The following is a 24,741-nucleotide window of genomic DNA, read 5'->3' as shown; positions in this document are numbered from 1 at the left end:
CTCTAGTCACAGTAGAGAGATATTAGAAATTAATAGCAGAAAGAAATTTAAGAAATTCACAATATGTGGAAATTAAGCAGTCCACTTCTAAATAACCAGTGGTTCAAAGACAAAAATCACAAAGGAAATTAGGAGATATGTTGAGATAAGTAAAAACGAAGACACAACACACCATATTCAGGGAATGCAGCAAGTGTGTGTAGAGAGAAATTTATAACTATAAATGCCTACCTTAAAGATCTCTGATCAGTAACTTAACCTTTCACTTTATGTCATTGAAAAAAGAAGACCAAACTGTATATTCCCAAAGCTAGCAGGTTGAAAGGTATAATAAGATTGGAGTGGAAATTAATGAAATAGAGAATAGAAAAACAATAGAGAAAATCCACAAAACCAAAAGTTGGTTCTTTGAAAGACCAACAAAATTGACAAACTTTTAAGTACACTGACCAAGCAAAAAAGAGAGAATATTCAGATTACTAAAATCAGGAATGAAAGAATACATTACAACCAACCTTACAAAGATAAAAAAGACTCTTAAAAACCAGTATTCTTAATAATATAAATGTAAAAATTCTCAACAAAATAGTAGCAAACCAAATACAGCAACATACAAGAAGGATTATACGCCTGACCAAGTATATATATGTAAGGGGCCAGCTTGCTGAGTGGTTAGTTCACATGCTCCGCTTCGGTGCCCCAGGGTTTTGCCAGTTTGGATCCTGGGCGTGGACATGGCACCACTCATCCAGCCATGCTGAGGCGGCATCCCACATAGCACAGCCAGAGGCACTCACAACTAGAATATGCAGCTGTGTACTGGGGGACTTTGGGGAAAAGAAGAAGGAAAAAAAAGCAGATTGGCAACAGATGTTAACTCAGATGTCAATCTGAAAGAAAAAAAGTATATATACATGTCTAAGTGAGATTTATGCAAGGTTGGTTAAATATATGAAAATCAATCAATTAATGTAATACACCATATCAATAGAACAAATGACAAAAACTTACATGATCATTTCAATAGGTGCAGAAAAGGCATTAGTTAAAATCTAACACCCCTTCATGATAAAAACACTCAGACTAGACATAGAAAGGAACTTCCTCAACCTGTTAAAGGGCATCTGCAAAAAACCCACAGCTAAGGTGCTTAATGCCAAAGACTGAAAGCTCTTCCCTCACTAAGATTAAGAAACAAGACAAGGATGCCTGCCCCTTCCATTTCTATTCAACATTGTACTGGAGATTCTGGCTAGGCAATTAGGCAAGAAAAAAGAAATAAAAGGCATCCATATTAGGAAGAAGTAAAGATATAACAGTTATATCTCTATAGACAGATGGCATGGTCTTATATAGAGAAAAACCTAAGGAATCCACTAAAAAACCACTAATAAATGAGTTCAACAAAGTTTCAGGATAGAAGACCAATATACAAAATTCATTCTATATAGTAGCAATCAACAAATCAAAAATGAAATTTAAAAAAATTTGTTTTATAAGAGAATCAAAAAGAATAAAATACTTAGGGATAAATTTAACAAAAAATGCAAAACTTATAGTCTGAAAATTATAAAACATTATTATTTGAAAGAAATTAAAGAGAACATAATCAGTGTAAAGACATCTCCATGAAAGACATCTTGTGTTCATGGATCAGAAGACTCAGTATTGTTAAGGTAGCAGTATTTCACATCTTGATCTACACATCTGTATACAGTTTGAGTACAATCCCTGTCAAAATCCAAACTGGTTTCTTTACAGAAATAGAGTAGCTGCTCCTAAAATTCACATGGAAATGCAAGGGACCCAGAATACTGAAGAAATCTTGAAAAAGAAGAATAAAGTTGGAAGACTCACACTTTGTAATTTTAGAACTTACCACAAAGCTACAGCAATCAAGACAGTGTGCTACTATCATAAGGAGAGACATACACAATGAAATAAACTGAGAGTTGAGAAATAATCTCTGACTTACATGGTCACTTGATTTTCAACAAGAGTGCCAAGACCATTCAACTGGAGAAACAATAGTCTTTTTAACAAATGGCGCTGGGACCATTAGATATCCACATGCAAAAGAATGAAGTTAGATACCCCCCTAGATCATATATAAATATGAACTCAAAAGGATCAAAGACCTAAATGTAGGAGCTAAACCTATAAAACCCTTAGAAGAAAACATCGGGCTAAATCTTTGTGACCTTGCAGTTGGCACTGGTTTCTCAGATGATACCTAAAATACAGGCAACCAAACTGAAAATAGATAACTGGGACTTTATTAAAATTAAAACATTTTGTGCTTCAAAAACATCAAGAAAATGAAAAGACAACTGACAGAATGGAAGGATGTTTTTAGGGGGTGAAGGAGAACATTTTTGCAAATCATATATCTAAGAAGAGACTCGAATCTAGGATGTATAAAGAATTCCTACAGCTCAATAATAAAAAGATAACCCATTTCAGATTATGGGCAAAGGATCTGAATAGACACTCTTCAAAGAAGATATACAAATAGCCAATAAACACATGAAAAGATGCTCAACATCATTAGCCATCAGGGAAATGAAAACCCAAACCACAATCGGATACCACTTCACACCCCCTGGGATGTTTATCATTGAAAAGATAGCAAGGTTGTGGAGAATTCAGAACCCTCATTCCCTGTTGGTGGGCATGAAAAATGGTGCAGCCACTTTGGAAAACAGTCTGGCAATTTTCAAACAGTTCTCAAAAAGTTAAACATAGAGTTACCATATGACCCAGAAATTCCACTCCTAGGTATGTACCCAGGAATAATGAAAACATATGTTTACACAAAAACCTACACACGAATGTTCATTGCAACAAATTTGTAATAGCCAAAATATAGAAACGACCCAAATTCTATCATCTGATGAATGGATAACAGTGTGTGGTATATTCATACAATAGAATAGTATTCAGCAATTTAAAAAATGAAGTACTGATGTATGCTACAACCTGAATGAATCTCGAAAACATTGTGCTAAGTGAAAGAAGCTAGACACAAAAGACCACATATTTTGTTATTCCGTTTATATGAAATGTCCTAAATATGCAATTCTGTAGATAGAAAGCCATTTAGTGGATGTCTAGGTTGAGGAGTTCGGTGGGAAATGGGGAGTGGCTGCTGATGAGTATAGGAGTTCTTTTTGGGGTGATAAAAATGCTCTAAAACTGGTTGTGGTGATGGCTGCACAACTCTGTGAAGATAGTAAGAACCACTCAATTGTACACTTTAAATGAGTGAATTGTATGGTATGTGAATTACAGCTCAAATCTGTTTTTTTTTTTTTTAAATGAATGGGTATGCCCCAGAATGCAGTACAGACATATGGAGGGTGATGACCACGGTAATGTTTTGTGGAACTAAAGAGATTTGGAGGGAAGCGCAGACCTCTTAAGCTAGTTTTCCCATCGTCCTCCTTGGGAATTACCTTGTTGCTAAGCTCTGGCTATTGCTTTGAGAACTGTATTTCTTGAAAATATTTATCCCAGAGAGTTTGTCAGGCCTGTGCAAACTGGGCACCAAAGATTGGCAGATTTAGGGAGGAGTCCGAGCTGCCTGTGTCTTTCTCCACAGACATTTATACTGAGGAGGGCTTGTGTGCCATGCCCTGCACCTGCTTCTGTGTTTTTTGAGGTAGAATTTTCTCAATTATATTTTCTCCAGTAAACTTTTCTTAAGTCTTTGCCCGCTGCTACTTTAGTTGCCATTAAGAGCTTGCAAATTAAAAAGAAGACAAGTAGCAGGCAAGCATTGCCAGAAAAACTCAAGAGTTAATTTTTTACTTGTATTTAACATATACTTACATGTTGCTTACATGTGCCAGGCATTGTTTTAAGCAGTCTTCAGTATATTAAATCCTTAAATATTTGCAACCTTGGTAAGAGATAGGTACTATTGCCATTATTCCTGTTTTGCAAGTCAGGATGGATACTGAAGCATAGCAACACAAGCAAATTTACCCAAGGCCGCTCAGCTAGTGAATGGTAGAGCTGGGGCTCAGACCCAGAAGTCTGGCTCCAGAGTCTGTGCTCTTAACAACTGCCACGCTGCCTCTCAGTCATGGTTCATTCAGCAGCTGGGCTCCTTCCAGGGTTGTGACTTTATATTAGTGACATAACATGGCTGGAAAAAACAGTTCTAATTTGTAGGGTGGAGTCAGGTCCTTATGTTGTGATATCACCATGACCTCTGCAAGCACCTTACTTAAATAGATTTGATAACTATTGCCCTGTACCGTATAGTTTTTCTGGCCTTCTCGAAAGGCCTCTAGGATAACAGTTCCCTTAGGAGCTTGAAGGGACCTTAGTAGTTGCTGATTCATCCTTTTACCTTAAAATTTAGGAAAACTAAGGGGAAATAACTCCTAAGGTCTCCTGACTCTGACCAGCACCCATTTAAAATAATAGGAACCTAACAGTGAGGCTTCTCAAGAATCAGTTGCTGGGCTTTTCTTGTGTTCTCATTTGTTCCTCGCAGTCACCCTAGCCATCCACTCTAGTACTACTGTTACTCCCATTTTACAGAACAGTCTCAGGCCTAGTGAGAAGGTGACTTGCCCCGTGTCACACAGCCAGCAAGTTGTAGTTCCAGAGCCCTCGGTCTTCATCGCTTTGCTCTACTGGCTTCTCAAGAGTACACGCCACTGTGGCTCACATGACCCACTGAGAAGTTTTTAACTTGGTAGTGGAATAATGAGATTGTTTACCTAAAACCCAAAACATGATGCCTGGCACATATCAAGTGTCCCCTAAATATCACTTAGCAGCTTCTGTTGTTACTAATAATGAAATTGGGTAAAATGAAAATCTGCCAGTAGATAATATGTTCATCTGTATCACTAATAGCAATCGTGATGCCCAGTCTGCCTTAGAAAGCTGAACCTTAGAAAACTTTAGATGGTGGTTCTTTGAAAAATGGGGGGAAAAGTCTTCAAAAAGGATCCCTCTCAGTCTTGCAGCAGTGCCTTCTCGTGGAATCTAGGCAGAGGGACCAAGTAGTCAGAGTCTTTTGTGACCTGAAGAGAGTTTGACACAATTTGTGCTAGATGTCTATCTGGGGACTTTTTAGGGTGGAGGGTAAGGTCTGATGGTAGAAAGGGAGAGGAATATGGGGAGAAGGAATGGATCACATTACTACTTCACTGTGTCAGAATATTTTTACTATGTTAAAGTTGATGAGAAAGAATAGAACTGCAGAGTCAGTTTTTCTTTTTTTTTTACTGAGGTATAATTGACATACAACATTAGCTTCAGGTGTACAACATAATGATTCGATATTTGTATAAATTGCAAAAAGATCACCACAATATGTCTAGTTAACATCTCTCACCATATTTAGTCAGAAAATTTTTTTTTTCTTCTGATGTGCAGAGTCACTTTTTCTAAGTTTCTAAGTTTGCTTGGTTCCTGAGGGCCTAGAGGAGTTTCGTGGCTTTCAAAGTCTCTGTCATGGGCTCAGGGCCCAGTCCAATGGCTCTGTTACCACAAGTCTGTTCAGAGCAGGTTTGAGGGTTTTCCTCAACCCTCAGAGAAGGTAGTCTTTCCTCACTAGCAGTGACTCAACCCTTTCTCCTGGTGGCTGTCTCAGCCTCCATTGTATTCCCTCCTCCAGGGGCTTCTGAGGAGAATGGCCTGCCTCACACTTCAACTAGGACCCAGCTGCCTCAGTCAATGAAGATTATGCATGAGATCATGTACAAACTGGAAGTGCTGTATGTCCTCTGCGTGCTGCTGATGGGGCGTCAGCGAAACCAGGTGGGCCCCTCCCCCACATCTCAGAACAGGGGGAACCCGGAGCAAATGCTTCCTGGGCGCTTGTGGTGTGCCAAGTACTCCATTAGGTCGCCTCTCAGAGTAGCTGTCTCTCCAGCCCAGCAAAGCATGGGGGTTGTTTTCCTTACCCCTATTTTACACATCAGGAAATCAGTCTTGATTCCAGAGCTTATGGTCTTTCCACTGTACTTTGCTCCAGGCATCATTTCTAGGCAGAGCATTGGTGCCCAGGGCCGGAGTGGGGAGCTTAGCCATGTTGCCTGACCTTGTTCATGTGAAGAATTAAAGAGTCAGTGTCTGGCAAGATGACTGCCTTGTGGATGCAGTGAAGGAGTTGCCAGTCTGATGGGGGCCCAGGATGGTGGGCCAGAGCCCAGAGCTATGTCAAGTTTTGAAAACTAGGCGACTTGCTGGAGTTCCCTGAGCCTTGAAGCAGTTCCAGGAGGGAGGAGCAGGGGCCCATAACCTACAAAAGGAGAAGGAGGGCTCTGGAAGTATGCAGCTCTCCTCTTCAAGATAGGGGAGAAGTAGCCCTCTCCTAGGCATAGGGGAGGGGTAATAAAGGGGAGGGGAGGCTAGGAGCTCAGCAGTTCTTAAGCACCTTTTTGAGTCCGACGCTGGACTCTCACAGAGCTCTGTGTGAGATAGGTGCAGTTATCCCATTTTACGAGTGAGGAGCAGTTTTAGATAGGGTAGCCAGGGAAAAGACTCAGTGCAAAGATGACATCTGGCGTGGCAGTGTCCTGAAGAAAGTGAGGTAGCCAGGCCTGCTGATCCCTGAGGCAAGGTGGAGGTGAGCAAGCCCCTGAGGTGGGAGTGTGCCTGGCGGATTGGTGGAACAGTAAGGAAGCTGGGGGGATGGACTGAAGCAAGCAGCAAGGAGAGGAGGCCTGAGGGGTCGCAGGGACCCAGATCCCATCAGGCTTTCATAGGCTATTTTAAGGACCTTGGTGTTTACTCAGAGCGAAATGGGAAGTCACCCCTCTGGCTGCTGTGTGAAAGAGATGATAGTGGCTAGGACCAGCATGTTGATGGTGGGTGTGGTGAGAAGTGCTTGCATTCTGGATATTTGCAGGTAGAAGAGATGCGATTTGCTGATAGTTTGGATGGGGCATAAGAAAGGAATTAAGGATAGCTTCCTTAACTCCTTCCCAGGTTCTTGGCCTAAGCAGGTTGGAGGATGGATTTGCCATTTATTGAGATGGTTAAGACTGGTAAGTAAGGAATGGAGGGGGAGGCTTAGGGAGGAAGGTGAGGAGTTCAGTTTGAATAAGTTAGGGTCGAGGTGTCTGTTAGAATTGGCACTTGCATTACCTGCACCTGGAGTTAAGGGAGAGGTCAAGGCTGGAAGTATAACTTTGGGGGTCGTCAGCATATGGTTGGTATTTAAAAGCAGCACACTGGATGAGATGTCCAGTGTTGGGGCTCCTTCCTTCAACATGGAATATATTTGTTATAAAAAATAATCATTGTGATGTCTTACATGTGTTGAGTACTTTTACTTTTTTGAGGCATTTTCACAGTTATTCGTATTTGAATTTTGGGGTATTTGGTATTTTATACAGTAGGTGGTGACCCCCTTCTCCCCTCACCTGGTGCTTGAGAAAACCAAAACCAAGGTACAAAAAGGGCTGTGTTCTCAGTCTCCAGGCCTCCGTAGAGCCAGGATTTAAACTCTGCTGCCCTGACTCTTCTTTCTGTCCCCTCCACAACAGTTCCCTGCTCCCTGGGCCTTTATGTTACCTAGTTTCTACGAATTTTGTTCTTTAGTTCAACTGTGTGATGACAGCTGCTGCTTCCTTGGGAGGGACTACTGGTTGGCCTCAGAATCCTGCCTAACTGAGAACCAGTGTTATGCTGGCACGTCCTCATTTGCACAGTCTGCATTTACTGTGTTTCTACTGTATGCCAGGCACTGTGGGGACCTGGATCAGCAGACCCGCCTTGACTCGGGTAGCAAGGGAAGAATGTTTCCCTGGCTGGGTCTCCCGGAAGGCTTCTCCTTAGAATGGCCTTATTGGTGTGCATTTGGGCCAAGTTCTCTGACCAGTCTTGGCTAAATTGAAATCACTAGACTGAAAACGATCCCCAAATGTCATAAGTTCTGTGCCTGTGGTGCTAATGAAAATAATCAATACAGTACTCATTTTTTCCCAGCACTTTCTGTCAATCAGGCCCTGAGCTTTCTCCACATTACCTCATTGAGTCCTTTCACCAGCTTCATTACCCCTCATTTTCCATCAAGGGACTTGGGCTCAAAGAACATTGCCCAGAGTCACAGCTTTGTCAAGTTCTGGTCTCCCAAGATAATTTCATGCCTTTGGTGGTCTGGAAAGGGGCAGGCTTTAGGATCAGAACACCTGAGTTAGGGTGACATTTCCACCACCGCCTTGCCCAAATCGGTCCTGCTGAACTTCCCTTTCCCTTTGTAAAATGGAAATTAATGAGCACTGGTGCTGTGCTGAGGACTTTACTTACATTTTCTGACTTTATCCTTACAACAGCCCTGAGAAGAGGTAGTGATAGCTTTGTTTTATGTTATGTAAAAAATCGTTTTTTAATAGATAAATAATTCACATGGTTCTATGTTAGGAGATATAAATAAGTATCAGTGAAGCCTTTCTCCCCTCTGATCCTGAACATTCTGGTTCTTCCATGAAGCATCTAATTCTAAGTTATTAAAGTATCCTTCTAGAGACATTTTATCCTTATAAAAGCAAATATATTCCTGTCTTGTTTTCTTAACACAATCAGTAATATAGCATATACACACTTGTTTTCTTAATATGTCTTGGTGAATTTTCAGTTGTACACATAAAAGACCTTGATTCTTTTTTACTTGTGCCTCATATCCCATTGAATGAGTGCACTATAATTTATGCAACCAATCCCCGTTGATGGAAGTATAGGTTATGTCTGTTTTTTTGGTATTACAGCTAATGCTGCCGTGAGTAACTTTGTACATATGTCATTTAGTATTTATATGGATCTGTCTGAGAATAAATTCCTAAAAGTAGAATTGCTGGTCAAAAGGAATACGCATTTGTGATTTTTAGAGATACTGCCAAACTATCTTCCTTCTACAAGTAGTACCAATATGGCCTCCCACCAGCAGCATATGAGTGAGTGTGCCTGAGGCCCAGCTCATCAACACAGTATTATAAAACTTTTTCTTCTTTGCCAATCTGAAAAAGTGAAAAATGATCTGAATTTCTTTCAGTATTATAAGTGAGGCTGAGCACTTTCCATATATTGAAGAACCTTTTATATTTTCCTGTCTATATCTTGTCTATATCCTTTGCCCACTTTTTTTCTGTAGGGTTAGTCTTTTTGTTTAAGAAATTTGTAGGATTCCTTATAGAGGAAATTAGCTTTTTGCCAGTGACACAAGATTGCGAATATGTTCTCCATTTGTCATATTTGACTTGTGACTTTGCTTATTGTGAGTTTTGCCATGGAGAATTTTAAAAGGTTTATGTGGTCGAATTCAACAATATTCCCTTTTGGCTTCTAGGTTTAGTATAAAACTTGAGAAAGTCTTTCTCACTGTTTGATAATTTAAAAAAAAACTTCACATAGATTTTTCTAGGATCTTTAGTTTCTTTTTAAAATATTTTTATCATGCCTCCAGTTGAAATTTATCCTACTGTGAAGCATGAGGGGTGTTTTTATTTTAATGGTTTGAGGAGGGAACAAACTAGAAAGGTTAAGGATTTTAAGGTTACAAAGTTTGTACATGGTGGCACCAATAGTCAAACCCAGGGCTAGCAGAAACCAAAACTCATATTCTTAAAAAAGGACCTGCTGTAGAGTGTGAGTAGGGTTGTTGTGAGGATTAATGAGCAGAGTTTAAAAGTATCTTTGTGTGGAATGGGAGAGGTAGTGAGGAGCAGAGTAAGTGTGGATGTTTTCTGTAAATCTCAACAGTCTCTACTAACTGTTGCCTTCTTCATCCTGAAGGTTGGTATTGTATGTGCTGAGCATGAGGCTTTGCTAGATCTTCACAGCACATTTGTCTTAATATTTTTGCCTTTGTACCCCTGTATCCAGGTTCACAGAATGATCGCAGAGTTCAAGCTGATCCCTGGACTCAATAATTTGTTTGACAAGCTGATTTGGAGGAAGCATTCAGCGTCTGCCCTTGTTCTCCACGGTCACAACCAGAACTGTGACTGTAGCCCGGTGAGCAAGGGACCCTGGCAACAGATGGGCCTTACTTACTAGGAGTAGTTGTTTCAAGACCTGCTGTTGAGCCTTTGATATCTCCTCCTTTGAGAGTACAGAAACTGGAAGTCATAGCCTATATAAGCCTGTCATTAGAAGCTGCCTTGAGGAAGGATCTGACCCCACCCCTCTACCCATGCAGAAATCCCTTTTGAGGCCCTCCAACCAGCTTCCCTTTGTACATTTCTGGGATGGAGAGCTCACTTCCACTGAGGCAGGGCCATTCCATTACCTAGCAGCAATTTTTTCCTCATTCTGTACTCTACCCCATTGTGATGCACACCCACTGACAGTAGTTTTGCCTTCTAGAATCACGCACCGCCAATGGTCTGCATCCAGAAAAGGCTTTATGATGCTTGCTTTTTTTAAGGGATCAAGGGCTCACCTCCACCTGGTCTCTCTCACCATGCCCTAGAGAGAGCACTGAGCTGGGAGTCAGGAGGCCTGTGGTGCCACTCAGCTTGTTGGGAGAGCTTGAACAAGTCACTGAATCTTTGAGCCTCTGTTTCTTGCAAAAGGAAGATCACCTTCCCTTGACTGCTGGCCTCATGGGCCATGCAGAGGCTCGGCCACCAGCGTGATGGGGAAAGTGCTCTTGGACCTTAAAGTGCCGCACAACCATCCTCCCTGGTCTCTGTGCTACCTTCTGGGGGCTTTCCCCAGTGCCTTATCTTCCAGGTTACTGTGTTTCTCTTTGGCCTTGTCAGGTTTGCCTTTCACTCATCCATTTGAGTTTTTAATTTCAAGTGAATATATTCCGTATTTCTAGACATTTTGTCTGGCTCTTTGTCAAAAACTACTTAGTCTTTATTCATTATATTAATGTTTTGTTTTCTATTGCGTTTTATCTCTTTTAACATACTTTATCATGGGCTCTTTCGGATTGCTCATGGTACTAATAGTTGCGTCTGAGTCTTCACACTCAGCTCGGGGTGGAGTGTTGCCTCGTGTTCTGTAATGTTTATGGAGAGGTCTCCTTCAGGCAGCTTGTTTTCCCTGAGTACCTCTGTAGCCTGGGCTCTGGAGGTGTTTCTACAGAGTGCTTTGCTTTTGTTTGCCAGGTATTTCAGGCAGGGGCTACGATGTTCCAGGGCCAGTTTTCATGCTGAGTGTCTTGGCCCTACTGCTCTGGTAGTGTGAGCCCAGGGTCCTCCTCCTCCTGGGGGCTCCCCTCCACCACCAGCAGCACCCTGGCAGAGACAGGCTTCTTTGCCAGCTCCCTGGGCTGGTTGGTGGGGTTTTTCTAGCCCTTCTTTCAGCAAATATATACACTCGCCAGGCATTACACAGGCCCAAGGTTCTATCTGGTCCCTGCAGGGCACTAAAACTGAAGCCCTGGCATGAATAAGTCTCGTTTCCACTTCTCCACCCCACCTGGAGCTGCAGACCTTCAGCTCTTGTGCTCATTGCTCGGAACGCAGTTCTTTTTCATTTCTGATTCCTATGGATTTCTGTTTCTTTTTAAGAACTTAGCCTTAGACATTTAAAAGAATTTTGGTTATTTTTTATCAAGTATGTTGGGGTATTTTTAGCAGGAATGGTCCACATTAGCTTAATCTGCTGTTGGCCAGATGTGGAAGTCAACAGAGGGTTTTTTTACTAAAGAAAAGTCCTCATTGTACATGAGGACAGAGGCTCAGAGAAGCAAAGTGACACGCCCAGGCTCTCACCAGAGCATTGTGTTCTTTTGGAACATTGTGACTATGGTTCTAACGTCAAGGATGCACATGTATTTTAGGACATCACCTTGAAGATACAGTTTTTGAGGCTTCTCCAGAGTTTCAGTGACCACCACGAGTAAGTACAAGCCGTCCCTGGAAGGAGAGTTGTTGCGCTGTCTTCTCTCCTCTCTTTATCCCATCGCTGACCTCAGCTCAGGAGGAGGACCTGGGAGCTGTGAGAGCTACTGTCACCTCAGTGTTACCACATGTGGCTGCCCTTCCTTTATGCCGGGCACAATGCTGAGCTTTCCCTTAGCCCTCACAGCCACCCTAGGAAGTGAGTCCGGAGGTTACTGGCCCTTATTACCCTTGGAGTCAATACATCTCTCAACAGTCGGTCCCTCTGAACCAGGAGCAGACAGTTGGCTATTCACAGGGGCCAGCAGGAACCTCAGATGGGCAGAGTGGGCTGAGTATTTGCTTACTGAATAGATGGAATATGCTTCACCAGCACAAGGACATGTGCTCTCTCCCATTTTCCTTGAAACACATTCTGCCCTCCTTTTTTTTTTTTTTTTTTTTTTTTAAACCTTTGATAGAGAATGTGTGGGAGAATGATTCTCTGCTGTAATGAAAACAGTGCAGAGGAGGGGTGAATGGCAGTTGACCCTTGACCTTAGTACTGGAGAGACAGTGTGGTGGGGACCTTGATGAGCTAGAACACACAGGCAACCACTGCTCAGCTTTTGCCAACGGTTGGTGTACAGGAAGCTGGGCCCACTGTTGCATGGCTTCTGGGAAAGCCCGAAATTAACATTTATGTGAAAGGTTCTGATTTTTAAATGTGGTTTAAATTCTTCTGAAACATTGTCTAAACTAACGGAACATGCCTCAGGACAAATGTGGTCCCAAGGCCCTTCACCTTGCAACTTTCGTCTGGATCATGTTGATCATGTTGACCATCCTCTTTGAGAGGTTCTCTGTCTGAAGGCCTTAAGCTCCAGAAGTATGTGAACCCTCTGAACAGCACCAGTGTGTTCTGAATGTGCACTTTTTTCCCTGAGGAAATGGGTCCCTAGCTTTCATCAGACTCTTAAATCTGAGCACTTGTGTGTGCCAGGCACTGTGCTAGACTCTGGGGAGACAGCAATGAATGAAAACAGCCATGCTCTCGTGAAGGGTACGGTTCCGGAGGGGAGAGGGACATTAGTCAGAGAATTAGACCATTGAATGTACAGTGACAAATGGAGATAGTATTCTGGAGGAAAAGAGTGTGGTTCTGTGAGAAATCATTTGACAAGATCCTGACCTTGCCCGAGAGTGGTCAGGAGCTCTTCCCTTCAGAGGTAACTTGTCAGCTGAGCCCTGAAGGGTTGGAAGTAGTAAATTGGGTCGAAGGGAGGAGTGAGAGGGTGAGTGTTCTAGCTAGAAGCCATGATGTGGGCAGAGGCCCCTGTAGGAGGAAGCACGGTCTCTTCAGGAAGGCCAGTGTGGCCGATGATGCGAGTGACAGGGGCTTGGCTCAGGGTGAGGCTGCAAAGGTGGTTGGTAGCCTGGCCACAGGGCCTATGAGTCATGTCCACTGGCTTGGATTTTATATATTCTGAAGCGTTGCAAAACTAGGAGTATTTTGAACAGGTGAGTGACCTGTTATGATCAGATTCCTGTTTTCTGAAGATCACTCTGAGAGCTGTGTATGGAATCGCTTGCTGGGGGGAGGCCATTTGGGAAGCTGCTTCTGTCCGCATGGCTTGGGTGATGGAAGGCCTGGATGTGAAAGGTGAAGGAGGGAGTGTCACAGCCAACTCAGGGCTCCTAGTGGGAATGCTGGAATAGGATCAGGTTTAAGAAGTAAAATGACAAGTTTGATTTGGACATCACTGAGTTGGAAGTGCCTTTGAGAAATCAAAAAGAAATGTTCAGTGACAAAAGAAAGGCCTGGAGATGCTCAGGGAAGGTGCTCTTGGTGACTGTGGCAGGCATAGGCTGGGGTTGGGGCCCATCGCCTGAGAGCCCGTGTGCCCTCCTGCAGAATGCTGGCTCTGGGGTAAGCAGTGACAGGGGAGGGTTCCTGGGGATTCTCAGGTTCTCTTCACAGGAATGGGCAGGGAACTAGCCCAGTACTGACCCAGCAGTCCTGGTTCTTGTCCTTTAGCCTCTCACACCCATTTGTTTCAGGAACAAATACCTGCTGCTCAACAACCAGGAGCTGAACGAACTCAGTGCCATCTCTCTCAAGGCCAACATCCCCGAGGTGGAAGCTGTCCTCAACACTGACAGGTGAGCATGGGCGGGGTGAGCATTGCTGCCTGCATGCCCCAGGGCTCGCAGATGGGTGTACACAGGTGTGAGTACTTGTCCTGTCTCACTCATATGTAGCTCCAATGTCCTGAGGGCGCCTGTGTGTCAGGGACTGTCCTAACGTCACCTGTGTTGTCTCATCGGAGCCCCACAGCAGTCTTAGGAGGGAAGTGCCATCATGACCGCCACTTCACAGATGAGGGAGCAGGGGCTCGGAGAGGTCACCTGCCAAAGGTCATATGTGCCCTGCCCCCTCGTCACTCATCTTTGCTGACATGCTCCTTTCTTGCCTTTTGCCAAGTCCCATTAGCTGGGTTATGTTTGCCCTACCTTCTGAAGAAGGTCACAGGCTCACGGCAGTCAGGGCAGGGAGGACTGTATCCGGCAACAAGAGTCACAATTCCCCAGGCTTTTTTTGTTTTTTAAAGGCTGCAGAACTCATCGTTCAAGTGAAATCGTGCCCCAATGTCTGTAGTGGATAAAAGTAGAGCTGTTCTATTTGAAAAGGGAGTTTAAGGGCCAGAAATCTGGCCTGCCTGGCCCTCTCTCCCTCATGATGCAGCCTAAGTCATTTCCTCATCAAGACCAGGAAGCTGAGGCCCAGAGGCACGGGTACTTGTCCAAGGCCAGCTGGAGCTGAACCTGGGACCCAGGATACTCCGTGCCTCAGCCTGTTGGCAGAGACTTCACCCCATTTGGTAAACTCTGTCATGGTGTTTCAAACTCACTTTTGGTGTAAATAGCTCTCCCTCCAGCAGTTCTGAGTCTTTTTTCTGATTCTGGATATGTTTCCGGCCTCTGATCACTTGCCATTGGGTCTGGGAAGGGAAGACTAGCCTAAGACGCAGCGTGAATGCACTTGGCTATTCAGTTCTAAGATTCAGGAGTCTTTGGGGTGCTCTGGGCCTGGGTAGAGCAGGAGGACATCCTGCTGGCTTGGAAATGTCCCCGTGTTTTTTCACCCACCTAAGACAGCAGAGAGACCCAGCCCCAGGACCCCAAAATAACAGTCCTTCAGCCAAGTGGAACTTTAGCCCCTATCAGCCGCTAGTATCCCTGTCTGTTTTATTTCAGGAGTTTGGTGTGTGACGGGAAAAGAGGCTTATTAACTCGTCTGCTACAGGTCATGAAGAAGGAGCCAGCCGAGTCATCTTTCAGGTAGGTCTGGGGACAGGCACCAGCCACTCCGGAGGGGCCCAGGAGCTGGGTGTTTCTCAAGTGGTTAGAAATACCTCCTGTAGTCACCATCTTCCACCCTGGCTGTCTGGTTACTGTGGGGGCGAGGGGATTTGGCTGCCGTCTTCCCTTTTGTTGACTTAGCAGGTATGTGTTAGCTTCTGCTTTGCCAGCATTGTATTTCAGAAATTGACCAAGCATTCACCAACCACCTATTCTGTGCTGGCACTGGACAGGTGGAAGAAAAATAGGAGATATAGTCCCTGCCCACATGGAGTCCCCTGGATTGTGGGAAAAAAGCATGAAAATAAACCTGTTTCAATGCAATGTGGAAAGAAATGGAGCCAGGACCTGCCCCAGGAGCTGTGGGAGCAAAGGAATGCCCCTTCCCCAGCTGGGGGCTGGTGGGGTGGGCATGGACAGGGAGGGCTTCTCAGAGTTCCTTAAACTCATCTAAACATGAGTCTCGAAGGCTGTGGACAGGAGTAGTGGTAAGGGAGGCATTCCATCAGGGCCGAGTGTGAGTTGTCAATAGGCTCCTTGCCCAAATGTGCCCCTGTCAACTCAGCCTGCCTTGTCCAGCCTCCCGCTCATGGATCCCAGCTCTGCCCTCTGGGACCACTCAGTCAACATCAGCCATCTCTTCTCTAGGACAGCCCATCAGAAGTGAGCTCAGTGGCCCATTCACACACATCCATCCAATTCCTTCATGCATTCCTAGCCCCTCTCTTCCATATCCTTCTGTTCTTCTGAAGGGGCAAAGCCTAGAGTTCATTTTCACATGTGTCTCACTGGGGCCAGCCCTTTGATCCTAGTTGCCACCTTCTTTGAGACATAACTCCTTCCAGACAGAACCAAATAGAGGACTGTTCCCCACTGAGCTGTCAGCTCTGTTAGGAGGGGGACTCTTGCTGTGTCCCCACAGCCCACCATGAGGCCTGATGCCTGGTAGATGTTCAGTAAGTGTCTGTTGAATAGAAAAGGCAGCAAACATGGGTGAATGGAGCATGGGCCAAAAGAGGGCAGCCTTAGCCACCTGGGCCAGGGGTCAACATTTGGGTCGCAGGTTTTGGCAAGCCCGGGCTGTGGAGAGTTTCCTCCGAGGGACCACCTCCTATGCTGACCAGATGTTCCTGCTGAAGCGAGGCCTTCTGGAGGTAATGGCCTGGAGGAACCAGGGTGTTGGGTGTCCCATTCTCCCGTCAGCCCCATGCATTGCTTTCCTGTCCTGAAACCTAGACACCTGGTGAGAAGCAGACTAGATCTTTTTATTTTAAAATGTCAGTGCAGATTGCCCTAGTATTTCCCCTGAATCGACAATTCTGGGTTCCCCGTGGGTGCGGAGGGATTTGGGAGGTGGCCATAGAGGAGTGTAGGAGTCTAAAGAGTTACCCAGCAAGGCCTTTTGACCCTCAGGATATTTTGCTACTAACTAAAAGTTAATTTCCCTTTATTAAAAAGTGGCCTTCAGAAATAGCAAAACTTACAAAAGTGGGGGAACAAAATGACCAAAGCTATAGTTGGCTTAAAAAAAAAGGGATGCAAAGAAAAAACTGACCCATGAATTGTAAAATCCATAAGGAAAAGAATTGATTCAAATCATTATAAAACTTCAGGAAAATGCAACATGGAAAGTTTATCGTAGAAAACTATCAGATAAAGGGTTAAATTGGCTTTATGTTCTTGATAAAAGTTCATTCATTTCAGTGTAAACTTTTTCATTCATAAGCATAGAGACAAACCGTGGGGTCAAAATGTGTCCCGTTCCCTTAAATCCTGTGCTTCATCTACGTAAATGGCCTCAGTTCTCCGGCAGTGGCCGATGTTACATCGGGAGACAGCTCCCCTCACCTGTGAGCTGGAGAGCTCTGGCCGTCTTGGTAACCACAAAGCAGGTCAGAGGCTTTAGATCTGAGCCTTGGGCAAACAAGAGAGGTCATGACTACATACCCCAACTTGCCGCTACCTTCTAGTGAGGTATTTCAAGCCTGGCCCTGCCCTTGGAGCCACCAGCATCCTCAGATGAGATTCTAGACAGGGGTGCAGGTTCTGTTGACCTGGATGCTTGCTTAAACCAAACGTCATGTGGTCTGAGCTACATTCCAGGCCCTGGTGGAAGGCAGGAGGGGCAGCTTAGATGAGCACAGCCTGGGGGCAGCAGCCACAGCTGCTTGTTGGCCCCAGGGCTCAGCCACTCTCCTTCCTTTACCCTGTCTTCTCCCACCCCCAGCACATCCTGTACTGCATTGTGGATAGTGAGTGCAAGTCGAGGGATGTGCTCCAGAGTTACTTTGACCTCCTGGGGGAGCTGATGAAGTTCAACGTTGATGCATTCAAGAGATTCAATAAATACATCAACACTGATGCAAAGGTAAGACTAAGCCAGGGCTCCACAGGGTTCACTGCACTGTCCGGAAGTTATCTTGAAGCCCTGGACCTTGCCAGTCTTCAGGTGCTGGTGTTAAATTGGAGAATACTGGGCAGTCAGTGGGCAGTCTTCAGCAAACGTTCATTAGCAGTATGGTGGGTGCCATGATGAGGCCAAGAAGGACGGGACTGGGCCTGGTATGTTAGGTTCACAGGGTGTGTGTGTGTGACAGAAACCCAGCTCAGACTGGTTGAAGTAAAAATGAGAGCAGTCTGGCACCCTTCATTGCAAAAGGACACTGGCCATGGTGTCAGAAGGTCTGTGTTGAGTTCTTGCTAGAGCTGCTTATTAGCAGGTTGTAAGTGCAGGTCACCCAACTTGCCTGAGCCTTGGTCTTGCTATTGGTAAGAGCTCAGTCGGGGCAGATCAGTGCCCCTTGCAGTGATTGCCCGCCCTGGGCCGTGGCCATTGCCAGCCAGGAGCCCACCACTTGCGGTCTGAGCTTGGGCTTTGCTCTAGTTCCAGGTGTTCCTGAAGCAAATTAACAGCTCGCTGGTGGACTCCAACATGCTGGTACGCTGTGTCACTCTGTCACTGGACCGATTTGAAAACCAGGTGGACATGAAAGGTAAGAAAAAGCTGTAATGCCAAGGCGAATCCATCCCACACGCAGCCTTTAGCAAAGAGAGAAAAATGGCTGGAAGTAGCTGCACGAAATGACCACGTGGCTGGAGTCAAGGTGGTAGCTCTCCAAGTGGTTTTCTTTGCTGCTTTTGCTTTTCTCTGTCACCCATGCTTCCTTTAATGAGCATGTACATTTTAATAAAGGTAAAAAACCATTTTTGCCAGCAAAATGCAAAAAACACCCCTCCTCTCCTGGCCTGGAATTGCCTGGATGAGAGGGACATAGGTGATGAAGCTTGGGGGAGAGCCTCGGAGAGGTGGTCCCTGGGCAGGACTGAAGGAAAAGGTGGGGTGAACCAGTGGGGGCTCTAAGGAGAAGGCAAGCTGAGCCTAGGTGGCAGAATGGCTGGAGATGTGTTCCTTCTGCAGTCCACTTTTTCTGTACTTGTTTTGATAGTGGGGGCTCCCAGCTTCAGAGTCAGAACCCAAGGGGGGCCTGCCCAGAAGCTTGGGTAGGAGGCCTCTAGGCCTGAGCCACTGATGAGCTTTTGAGCCTGCTGTTCACACTTCTGCCTCTCTGCCCCCAGTTGCCGAAGTCCTATCCGAGTGCCGCCTGCTTGCCTACATATCCCAGGTGCCCACGCAGATGTCCTTCCTCTTCCGCCTCATTAACATCATCCACGTGCAGACGCTGACCCAGGTGAGAGCCTTGCGGACGTGAATAGGGAAGGGAAATTGGAAACAGGTTCCCTCTTCCCAGAACCCAACAGAGTTGATCTCTCCTTCATCCCAGAAGTGCATCTCTTGACACCCATCTCTTGGTTCCAAGGAAACCCTCCCAGCTATTTTGAGGACTTTTGCCAATAAGGGATCCGTGCCCCATTTTACAGATGGCACCTGACGAGGGAGCAAGTCTCTGAGGTCGCACACATATCAAGGCAGAGTTGGGATTGGCACTGGGTTCTGGCTCCCAGTTCAGTGCTCTCTGTGCCCTGCCTGCTGTGCAGGCTTTGAGGTTGGACCTGATGTTGACTCCCTCCTCCCTAAGTAAATAACTGTGCAGTCGTCCCTTCTCCGAGGTTCACAGCACTCTTCTAAAATGGGGGTAATACCAAAGCTCTCAGAGGTGGTTCTTTTGTTCCTTCATCTAACAAATGTTTACTGAGGCGAAGCCCTGGGCTGAGGATGCACAGTGAACAAAACAGACTGAGCCTCTTCCCTCCAAACAGCACCCCAGTCTACTGCTGAATGAAAGTTAGAGAACTGCATCTGACATGTGTACCCTGCCCTGTCCCGGGGAGAGGGAGGCTCTCCTAGGAGGAGCTGGTTCTGGAGAAGGAGTAGACTCTAGACTGAGGGTGGTGGGTGTGAGAGGGACCAGGAAGGTACTTGGGGAAGGATGCTGGCAGTACTGGTGTCATTCCTGTCCTCAGTCCTCAGATGTGTGCAGGGGCAGCTCAGGGCATGGCCTGTGGACCCTGCTAGGGCCCTGCAGAGTCTGGGCCTGGGATACCCTCCTCCCTACCTAGTGGCACCCCAGGTCCACCAGGGGCCGCTGGAGCTACTGGCATGCACCTAACTCGGATGGCCTGGGGCCTTGCAGGAGAATGTCAGCTGCCTCAACACCAGCCTGGTGATCCTGATGCTGGCCCGACGGAAAGAGCGGCTGCCCCTGTACCTACGGCTGCTGCAGCGGATGGAACACAGCAAGAAGTATCCTGGCTTCCTGCTCAACAACTTCCACAACCTGCTCCGCTTCTGGCAGCAGCATTACTTGCACAAGGACAAAGACAGCACCTGCCTGGAGAACGTGAGTGCCCCACCCTTGAGTGAGTGGTGGGTGGGCAGCGGGCACGCAGACCCAGGGCCCCTCAGAGGGGCATCCAGGGTGCGTGGTCCCTGCCTGGGCCATGTGGCAGGCGGCTTTTTATCCCCTTACCAAGGCCCTCCCCGCGGGGTGCTGGGCTCGACCTGGGTCCTCCAGGCGCCCCCTAGCCCCTCTCTCTTTGCCCAGAGCTCCTGCATCAGCTTCTCATACTGGAAAGAGACTGTGTCCATCCTGTTGAACCCAGACCGCCAGTCACCCTCTGCCCTTGTCAGCTACATTGAGGAGCCCTACATGGACATAGACAGGGACTTCACCGAGGAGTGACCTTGGGCCAGGCCTCGGGAGGCTGCTGGGCCAGGGCTAGAGCGGGTGAGCGTGGGTATGCGTGCCACACGCCCTGGCCTGTCCCCACCCTTCCCCTGCCTCCCTGCTGCTCTCTGCCTGCCCCAGGTCTTAAGGTACAGGCTTGGAGGGAGGGAGCGTCTAGAAGCCCTTGGCCCCTGGGTCTAAGGGCCCCAGGGCATTGGGGGAACCTCAGTTCCCTCAAGATCCCTATGTTGAGGACAGGGGCACTACACCCACCCTTCCTTCAGAACCCTGGGGCTCTGGCCCACCCAGAGGTAAGGGGACTTTTAAAAATAGCTCTGTCTGAGCTCCTGCCCAGTCTCTTGGCTGTCAGTCCTGGGGTGGGGAGGGAGATATGGGCACCCTCCCCTAATCTGTGAGCCAAGCTTGCCCTGGCCTTTGGACCCAGGCAAAGGCTTCTGAGCCCTGGGCAGGGGTGGGGGATACCAGAGAATGCTACCTTCCCCCAAGCCTGCCCGTCTGCCCCTCCTATCCTCCCTCCCTCGTTTTCCTTTAACTCCTCTGGTTCTGTTTGCTCATTGGCCGCTGTGTTCTTCCCAGGGGGTTCCCCCAGAAGTGGGGGGCCTTTTCCATCCATCCCTTGGGGCACAGGGTAGCTGTGCCCCTCCCCACCCTTACCCCAGGGCAGCGTCTCCTGCCTGAGCCCACACACACAGGAGCCTGGCTGAGAGCACACCCTTGGCCCCTCCTTGTGTTGCCAATTTATTAACAACAAATAAACCAATTAAATGGAGACTATTAAAGAACTTTATTTTAAATGACTGATGTGGACCTCACTTTTCTCTATGGGACCACGTGCTCCTCTCCCCAATCCCAAAGAATGAGGAGGAAACCGGCTGGAACTGCAGACCTGGCATTTATTCAGGGTGTAGCAGGGCTTGGGACTGCTGAGGCTCAGCAGATGGAGAGGAAGAGACGACAGGATCGGGTGGGGCAGCCTCAGCTGAAGGCAGGTGAGGGGCAAACAGCAGGCATCCCTCTTCAGAGCCCAGGGCCTCGGGCATCACTCCTTGTGCTAAGGGGAGGAGGGGGTGGAATGAGCTGCACCACCCACCTCCCCACCACCCCGACACAGACGGCAGGGTGCTGCCCCACACCACCCCTCACCTTGGGGCCTAGGGCATCCCGGGTCCGTGCCCGCAGCTTGTTGGCCTGAGTTTCTGCCATGTCTGCCCGCTCCTCTGCATCGTCCAGCTCATGCTGGGCCTTGCGATACTTGGCCAGGTTAGTGTTGGCCTGCTGCTCCTGGGGGCACAGGCAGGCCTGATCACCCTTTGGTAACTGAGAGTCAGTCTTGTCCTCATCCCATCCCCAGAAGGGAGCTGCCTTCTCCAGGTCGTCAATTCTCCCACCTGCCGTGGCCCTTCTCCCCCCTCACCAGTAACCACGGCAGGAAGGAGGGGTTGAGACACTCCTTCCAGAGTTGCCTGTGTGCCACAGCTGGCCCGTCAGGGGAAAGCATATGGGGTCCCTTCAGAGACAGCTAGGTCTCATCTCTTACTGAAGCTGTTAGAAACTTGTCTCTCTTCCTGCTGGGACAGTGGGGTCACTGCCCTTTAGGGGCAGTCTGCCTATGCACAAAACCAAGAGTGGGGAAACCATGGCCCAGAGATGGAGCAGGGCCGTTTGCTGCTGGTGTCTCACCTGGCTGCAGAGCCTGGGGCCAGCTGTTGAAGCTGGGTTACCTCAGGCATCCTGACCAGTACTAGGCCCCAGGTGCCCAGACCCCCGTGCACTCACCGCCTCCTCAAACTGGCGTTTGTAGCTCTTGACCTTGCTCTGCAGCTTGTCCACCAAGTCCTGCATGCGAGCCAAGTTCTTCCTGTCCTCCTCGGCCTGGGCAGGCAAAGGGGACTCAGGTTTTGCCTGGACCAGGCCAGCTCCAGGGCTGCCCCTCAAGGCAGACCTAGTCCCCCACCTGGTACGCAAGCTCCTTGACCCGGCGCTCATGTTTCCGCACCCCCTTGAGGGCCTCGGCATGCTTCTTCTGCTCTGCGTCCAGCTCGGCCTCCAGCTCCCGCACCTGTGAGCAGCCAGGGATGGGCCTGATGCCTCAAGCCTGCCCTCAGGCCTGCCACCCTGCAGGGGAAAGGACTGGGAGGACCACACACACCTTGGCCTCCAGCTTCTGCACCTGCTTCTTCCCGCCACGGAGGGCGGCTTGTTCCGCCTCCTCAAGCCGTGCCTGTAGCTCCCGCACCGTCTGCTCCAGCGTCTTCTTCATCCGTTCCAGGTGTGCACTTGTGTCCTGCTCCTTCTTTAGCTCCTCGGCCATCATGGCCGCCTGCAGGAGTGGAGGTGGCACGGTCAGGAGGTGAAAGTCCCTTTGGGCTCTCCTCCAGGCCCCCCACAGCCCCAGCCCAGTCTCACATCGGTGATGGCCTTTTTGGCCTTCTCCTCGGCTTCCCGCCTCTCCTGGGCAGCCTCTTCCACCTCCCCACTCAGCTGGGACAAATCCACCTCCAGCTTCTTTTTCTGGTTCAGCAGGCCTGTGTTCTGGGGGTAAGCAGAGCCTCAGAGCCAGCCAGCAGGCCACCGCCCCACACATCCCTGTGTAGCCCCTGTCCCCACCTGTGAATGCAGGAGGTTGAGGCGCTCCGTGGCCTCTAGCAGCTCCTGTTCTGCCAGCCGCCGGCTGCGCTCTCCCTGCTCCAGGGCAGCCCGCAGCTCTTCCAGCTCCCCAGCCAGCAACGCAGCCCGCCGTTCCAGGGCCTGTGCCTGCTCGCGGAGCTCAGCCACTAACCGCTGCTCCTCGTCCCTCCCTGCCTGCTCCTCCTTGAGTTGGGCTTGCAGCAGCCGCGTGGCTGCCTGTGCCTCCATGGCCTGGCGAGTGGCATGGCCCAGCTGCAGCTCCAGGTCATTGAGGTCGCCTTCCATCTTCTTCTTGAGCCGCAGGGCCTCATTGCGGGCCCGTGTCTCTGCATCCAGGGAGGCCTGCAGGGACTCCACTGCCCGCTGGTGGTTGCGCCTGTGAGAGGGAGGGATGAAAGGAGGGGTCGTGGCCTTAGAGAAGGGTGGGCACAGACACCATACCTGCTCTTACAACCAGCCAGGGAACGTTGGAGACGTGAACCCATTTGAGGAATAAGTGACTCATCCCTCCCTCGTTTAAAGCTCCTTGTGATTGCCTGTTGCCCATCAGGGCAAGTTCATGGACAAGAGTGAGGCTCCAGAGCAGACAGACGTGCTGAACTCTGGCTCTACCCCAACTGTGCAACCTTGGGCAAGTCCTTTAGCCTCTCTGAGGTTCACCTCTAGACTGTAGACAGCAATGCCGACCTGAGAAAATCATGTAGGAGGGACAAACTAGGTGTCCAGTCCATGTGCACGACGGGGCTCCACAAACATTGCCTCCCTTCCTTTCTGCTACTCTCAGGTGGTTGGGATGGGAGGGGCTGTGTTAGCCTGGGGAGGAGGGATGGCCCCACCCCGCACCTCAGGTTAGTGCACTCCTCGTCTTTCTCTGCCAGCTTCCGATCCACTTCAGCCTTAACCTGGGATAGCTCCAGCTGGATCCGCAGAGTCTTGGTCTCCTCCAGCTCCAGGGCCCCCTGGGGTGCAGAGCAGGCAGTACAGCCGTGGGGGCCATGAGCTTGTGTTAAGGGTGAGGGGAGGCCAGGGAAACAGCGGGTCAGTGTCTATCCCACCCCTGTGGCCCGCTTCTGACCTCAGCTTCCTCCAGTGCAGCCTGGAGCTCACTCTTCTCCCCTTCCAGCGCCTTCTTGGCTTTCTCCAGCTCCTGGATGCCCTTCCCACTGAGGCTGACCTGGTCTGTGAGGTCACTGATCTCCTCTGTAGAGTGGACAGGGCACTGAGGGGCCACCCCTATGGCTCATGCTCCAACCCAGGTCACTTCATTTACTCCTTATTCCAGGGTGACCCCACCAGGGCCCTCTTTGTGACTCCAAGTTGCTCCCAATGACCCCAGACCAGCTCTCTGACCCTGGGGTGGGTCATACCCTGCAGGTTCTTGTTCTCCCGCTTGAGTGTCTCCAGGGCCTCAAGAGCCTCCTCGTGGCTGTGCCGCAGCCGGAAGAGCTCGGTGCCCAGGCTGCGGGCCTCCCTCTGGGCCGCTTCCAGCTCCCGCTGCGTCTCTTCCTCCTGCCGCCGCCGCTCCTCCAGCGCCCGCTCCAAGTGCCGCTGCTTCTTGTCCAGTGCAGCAGCCGCTGAGGTCGCCCGCTCCAGCTCCAGGGTCACATCCTCCGACTCTGTCTGCAGCCGCAGCTTGGCCTTCTCCAGCGACGAACACTTGGCGTGAGCAGCCTCTACTCCCTCCTCTGCCTCCTGTAGCCGCAGTGCCAGCTTCTTTCTAGGCCACGGGGGCAGACAGGGTATGGACTGTGTAGCTGAGGGAGGCTGGCAGAAGAATGGCCCCCGCGTCTCCCTTCCAGCCA

At 48.6% G+C, this 24,741-nt stretch overlaps 2 protein-coding genes across 9 annotated transcripts in view; one reads left to right on the top strand and one right to left on the bottom strand.

Annotated features, from left to right (window-relative positions):
• Positions 1-21,105, top strand: part of TRPC4AP (transient receptor potential cation channel subfamily C member 4 associated protein) — a 70,164-nt gene extending 49,059 nt beyond the window's left edge. For 2 of the 4 annotated variants that reach the window (XM_023626434.2, XM_070247404.1), the window contains 11 exons: positions 5,615-5,781; positions 9,850-9,981; positions 11,762-11,820; positions 13,863-13,964; positions 15,060-15,143; positions 16,228-16,318; positions 17,392-17,532; positions 18,049-18,157; positions 18,741-18,853; positions 19,757-19,963; positions 20,168-21,105. In XM_023626434.2, coding sequence (XP_023482202.1) covers positions 5,615-5,781; positions 9,850-9,981; positions 11,762-11,820; positions 13,863-13,964; positions 15,060-15,143; positions 16,228-16,318; positions 17,392-17,532; positions 18,049-18,157; positions 18,741-18,853; positions 19,757-19,963; positions 20,168-20,305 — 1,343 coding nt within the window. In that variant the 3' untranslated portion in view covers positions 20,306-21,105. The remainder of the gene's footprint in view (positions 1-5,614; positions 5,782-9,849; positions 9,982-11,761; positions 11,821-13,862; positions 13,965-15,059; positions 15,144-16,227; positions 16,319-17,391; positions 17,533-18,048; positions 18,158-18,740; positions 18,854-19,756; positions 19,964-20,167) is intronic. The other 2 variants (XM_023626435.2, XM_070247405.1) reach the window with 1 other exon arrangement.
• The window catches only part of MYH7B (myosin heavy chain 7B), a 41,619-nt gene continuing 37,954 nt past the window's right edge, over positions 21,077-24,741 (bottom strand). For all 5 annotated transcript variants that reach the window (XM_014735123.3, XM_070247400.1, XM_070247402.1 and 2 more), the window contains 10 exons: positions 24,307-24,656; positions 24,015-24,139; positions 23,783-23,898; positions 22,919-23,315; positions 22,718-22,843; positions 22,461-22,631; positions 22,266-22,370; positions 22,088-22,183; positions 21,455-21,592; positions 21,077-21,362 (listed from right to left, as the gene is read on the bottom strand). In XM_014735123.3, coding sequence (XP_014590609.2) covers positions 21,351-21,362; positions 21,455-21,592; positions 22,088-22,183; positions 22,266-22,370; positions 22,461-22,631; positions 22,718-22,843; positions 22,919-23,315; positions 23,783-23,898; positions 24,015-24,139; positions 24,307-24,656 — 1,636 coding nt within the window. In that variant the 3' untranslated portion in view covers positions 21,077-21,350. The remainder of the gene's footprint in view (positions 21,363-21,454; positions 21,593-22,087; positions 22,184-22,265; positions 22,371-22,460; positions 22,632-22,717; positions 22,844-22,918; positions 23,316-23,782; positions 23,899-24,014; positions 24,140-24,306; positions 24,657-24,741) is intronic.

Source organism: Equus caballus, chromosome 22, assembly GCF_041296265.1.
Source record: "Equus caballus isolate H_3958 breed thoroughbred chromosome 22, TB-T2T, whole genome shotgun sequence".
In the NCBI taxonomy this organism is placed as follows: domain Eukaryota; kingdom Metazoa; phylum Chordata; class Mammalia; order Perissodactyla; family Equidae; genus Equus; species Equus caballus.
This window is presented reverse-complemented; position numbering and strand designations above follow the sequence as displayed.